The sequence below is a fragment of the Octopus bimaculoides genome, chromosome 14 (genome assembly GCF_001194135.2).
Source record: "Octopus bimaculoides isolate UCB-OBI-ISO-001 chromosome 14, ASM119413v2, whole genome shotgun sequence".
Taxonomy (NCBI): Eukaryota; Metazoa; Mollusca; class Cephalopoda; order Octopoda; family Octopodidae; genus Octopus; species Octopus bimaculoides.
In genome coordinates, this window is record NC_068994.1 from 40,726,057 (window position 1) to 40,730,860 (window position 4,804).

General features: G+C 33.7%; 1 protein-coding gene across 3 annotated transcripts in view; it reads right to left on the reverse strand.

Annotated features, from left to right (window-relative positions):
- LOC106872390 (putative protocadherin beta-18) overlaps positions 1-4,804 on the reverse strand; it is a 235,864-nt gene that overhangs the window by 31,488 nt on the left and 199,572 nt on the right. For all 3 annotated transcript variants that reach the window (XM_052973062.1, XM_052973063.1, XM_052973064.1), the window contains one exon: positions 622-3,114. In XM_052973062.1, coding sequence (XP_052829022.1) covers positions 622-3,072 — 2,451 coding nt within the window. In that variant the 5' untranslated portion in view covers positions 3,073-3,114. The remainder of the gene's footprint in view (positions 1-621; positions 3,115-4,804) is intronic.

The window sequence follows — 4,804 nt, forward strand, 5'->3', positions numbered from 1 at the left end:
TGTGTGTGTGTGTGTGTGTGTGTGTGTGTGTGTGTGTGTGTGTGTGTGTGTGTGTGTGTGTGTGTGTGTGTAGGAGTTTGATGATATAACCTTTATTCTTGTAAGAATCATGAGATCAAAATGCAGATTAACATTCAGTGAGTGTAGTAAGTATTGAAGCAGTTTCTTTTCAATTCAGCCAATATAAAAGGGAAATACTTCTAAACTCTGTAATTAAAAGGCAAACCCATCCCAGATCTCTTTTGTTTGCACTAATTGACTTCATACATCGGTTATTGATGAAGATCTGTAAATTATGTGAAATCCTAGCTCTATTCATGACTGAAATTTTGAAGGTAAAAAAAACAACAAAGCAATGTAAAATCTTTAAATCTATGAATTTGTATTGCATCTTTCATCACTGTTGTAAAAACACAAATTTATTTTCAATTTGCCATGAAAAATATTAATGATTTCCTAACCCTTTACAACTAAATTGTTTTAAAGTTTTAAATATTCACCAAAATTTGAACACAGATGAAATACTAAGATTATATTTCTGAATATTCCAAAGTAATTTCTTTCTCTTTTTTTCTCTTGTTCTTGTAAAATAGTAATTATATTAATGAATAATATACTCACTTGGCTAGCTAATTCTGTAGTTGCTGTACAATAAACACCAGTGAACAAACTTTTCTTGTTATGACCTGAGTCAAATCGAGAATGAGGTTCTGCTTTTAACTGGATTGGTTGAAGAGCTTTAGATTTTGCTTCTTCTGATATCGCAGCTGGTACATCATATTGTGAACACATTGGCTCACAGAAATATTCAGTTTGTCTATTTTCATCCAAGAATTTATCAGCATTATCAACTTCATTAGAGTAGTCGGAATTTCTTTGATGGCTGCTTTTAACAATACATATTGTTATAGCTACAACAAAAACTACTGAGATAGTAACTGCAGCCACAACAATGATTATAAATAAATTGATATGTATCTTGTCATCAGACTGCGTATTAACTGTGGCAAACATTGTGGAAGTTTTGTTACTAACAGTCAATGTTAAAAATAAAGTAGTAGTTGCTGATAAAACAGGAGTACCACTGTCTTTGACAGCTAATTTAAGATCATATGATCCGGCATCATTTTGGTAAACTGTACGAGTAAAAGACAAAACACCTGAAAATTGGTTTATTGCAAACAGATGTTTGTCATTACCACCAAGGATTTCATATTTGAGAAAAGCATTTTGGCGTCTGTCTCTGTCAGAAGCTTTCAGGACTGTGATATCATTTTTACTTTGTGGATGATAGTGGACATCTAGACTAAAAGGGTTAACACTGGGAAATATGAAATATGGAGCATTGTCATTTTCGTCCATAACTTCAACAACAACATTTGCTGTGTTGTTTAAAGAAGGATTTCCATTGTCTCTGACAAACACCTGAAATTTATATATTTCTTGTCTTTCTCTGTCCATCGACTGAGTGGTTAAAATGAATCCAATATCAGATATTTGAAAAGGAAATGACTGTTCTCTAATCCTTAGAAGAGAGTAGGTAAGTTTTCCTCCAGAACCAAGGTCAGGATCAGTTGCATTGATAAACCCTACAGGGAAACTAGGATCTTCATTTTCGTAAGTAAGAAATTTGAATGTCTCTTTTGTAAATTGTGGTTGTACATCATTAACATCCATTACCTGAATAGAGAACTTCTGTTCTGTTTTCATTGAGGGTGATCCTTTATCTTGGCAAATGATAATGAATTCAATGTGACTTTCTTTCTCTCTGTCAACCAAATTCTTGAGGATAACTTTATATTTATTTTTGCCAAGACTTTGAAGTTTAAATTTTTCATGATGAAGGTTACATACAACTTCTCCATTTTTGCCAACATCATTGTCAGAAACCTTTACATATGCAATAAAGCTGCCAACTTTCATCCCTTCTGATATGGTAGCCATATTGTCAGAGGACTTAGAAACAAAGTTCATTTCAATAACAGGAGCATTATTCTGCTGGTTGACAACGTTGACTTGTACCATAGCAACAGAAGTTAAAGGTGGGTTTCCTCCATCAGTGGCTTCGACATACAGTTCATATGTCTGACGCTTTTCATAGGGAAAATCTTCCTGAAGGAATATTTCTCCAGTTATTTCATCCAATCGAAACTGTAATTGAGCTGTGTCTGCAGTTTTTGAACTAAAATGATAGGTTACCCTGCCATTTTTATCGGCATCAAGATCAGTTGCATGTAAAGCAATAACTAATTTGTTCTTCTGGTACTGATTATTGACAGTAACATTATATGAGCTCTGTGAGTATATAGGAGGATTATCATTGACATCTGTGACTGTAATCTTTATACTCAAAACTCCTTGTTTTGGTGGAGATCCTCCATCATTTGCAATAACTTGCAATGTGTAAGTATCCTTGACTTCTCGATCTATCTCTTTCTCTAAATTAATCCCAAGATTATAAGCTCCATCAAATCTCTTAGAAAAACTTAAAGTAAACAACTCATCACTATTCTCCTTCAGTTGGTAAGTTATTTGTGAATTTTTCACACTAATATCTCTATCAACCGCATTAGGAATCGATCTCATTGTGCCCTTCTTGTCTCCATCAGAAAACTGAAGATTAATATGTTTACTTGGAAATTCTGGTTGGTGGTCATTAGCATCTTCTATTACGACTTTAATTTCCAAAATTTTAAAGAATGATTGATCTTTCTGAACAGCTACATCAACCATTCTGAAGCATTCAGTATTATATTTACAGAGAGATTCAGCATCGAGTGTCTGCGCAGTAAATATTTTCCCTGTATTAGTGACTTTAAATAGTTGGTTGTCACTCAGGACATTTTTCTGCAGTTGGTTAAACCGTATCGAACTATAGTCTTTGGACAAAATACTATCCATCAGATGAGTATCTGTTGCAATATCTCCAAGGTAACTGTTTGGACTTCTGCCTTCTTTAACGTAATAAATAAAGTCTGTACAGAAGCAGGTCTGGTAAAATATTTGTAGCACAAAGATCTTCATAAACATTTCTCTGACTAGAGATGACAGCCATATGTGATGAGAATTCATATTTATTGTTTTCGAAATTTCCGAGATAATAACTGAATGAATCTGAAATATATGGAGAAAAGAGAGAATTAAATAAAAAAGATTTAAATAGATAATTATAACTTTACTATTATTATTATTTATTGGGGGAGGGGACAAAATAAAACCTAAATCATAAAGTGTGTTGTCAAATGTATACATTTGTATAGTCAATATACCCATTGTGTGTGTGTGTATGTGTATGATTATATACATGTACATATATATAGCTATACACACACACATATATATATATATATATACACATATATATAATTATACACACATATATATATAATTATGCACATATATACAATTATACACACATATATGCATGTATATATGTGTGCAAACATCCAGGCACATACACACACACACATAAATAATTTATTCATGGCAATTTGATCAAAATGAAGATTAGGTAGAAGATAGGCATGATAGTGATGGATCAGAGTAAATATGGCAAAATAGTTCAAAAGTAAAATAATTTAGTTTGTTGTGAAAATGATGAAAGAAATCTAACAGTTCAAGAACAAATTTAGAACCACATGGTTCGAAGTGAATGTCTTAACATAACCATGTTTGCATCATAAGTATACATATATCTATAGACAGAGATAGATAGATAGAGGTAGAGGTAGACAGATAGACAGATAAATAGATAGATAGATGGATAGATAGATAGATAGATAGATAGATAGATAGATAGACAGATAGATAGATAGATACATACATACATACATACATAAATACATACATACATACATACATAGAGGTAGACAGACAAACAGACAGATAGATAAATAGATAGATAGAGAGAGAGAAAGAGAGAGAGAGAAAAGAGAGAGAGAGAAGAGAGAGAGAGGAAGAGCAAGAGAGACAGAGACAGACAGATAGATAGACAGATAGATAGACAGAGAGACAGAGAGACAGACAATCAGACAGATGGATGGATTGATAGACAGATAGATTTGTATATACTGTATGATTTTACACATACACTCATACACACATATAAAGGGAATGAATGTATGAGAGAGATAGATAAGGGTGAGGTGGGGGTTGATCGAGACAGACACGAACATTTATGTTTACAGAGACGGTGTCCAATATATAAATAATATTTTATTAAAAGCTGAAACTTTCTGAATGATAACTCAGAGTTTCACATTACCAATAATTCACACAATTCCTGAAGGTGATACATAGTAGGATCAAACCAGACACTACATTGCTATAAAGCAAAGTGAACTTCTTGACCATGTGGCCATACCATCGCCATATCTACCAATGGAGAGTCTTCGTGCAAGGAAGCCATTCCATCTGGAATGCTGAGAAGCATCCAAGCATGAGTTGCAAGAAATAATGTTTGCTCCTTGTTTACACACTAATTCTGCTGCCGCCATGAATCATTGCTTTTCATCATTGTTGTCATAATATAATAATGCTTTATGAACTTGAAGGTCCCGACTGTCTTAGTAAATGTGTGTGTGTGTGTGTGTGAGACTATGTATAACAGTGAGTGTGTATGTGTGTCCTCGTGTGTGTATGTGTGTCCTCGTGTGTGTATGTGTGTCACCGTGTGTGTATGTGTGTCCTTGTGTGTGTGTGTGTGTGTGTGAGACTATGTATAACAGTGAGTGTGTATGTGTGTCCTTGTGTGTGTATGTGTGTCCTCGTGTGTGTATGTGTGTCCTCGTGTGTGTATGTGTGT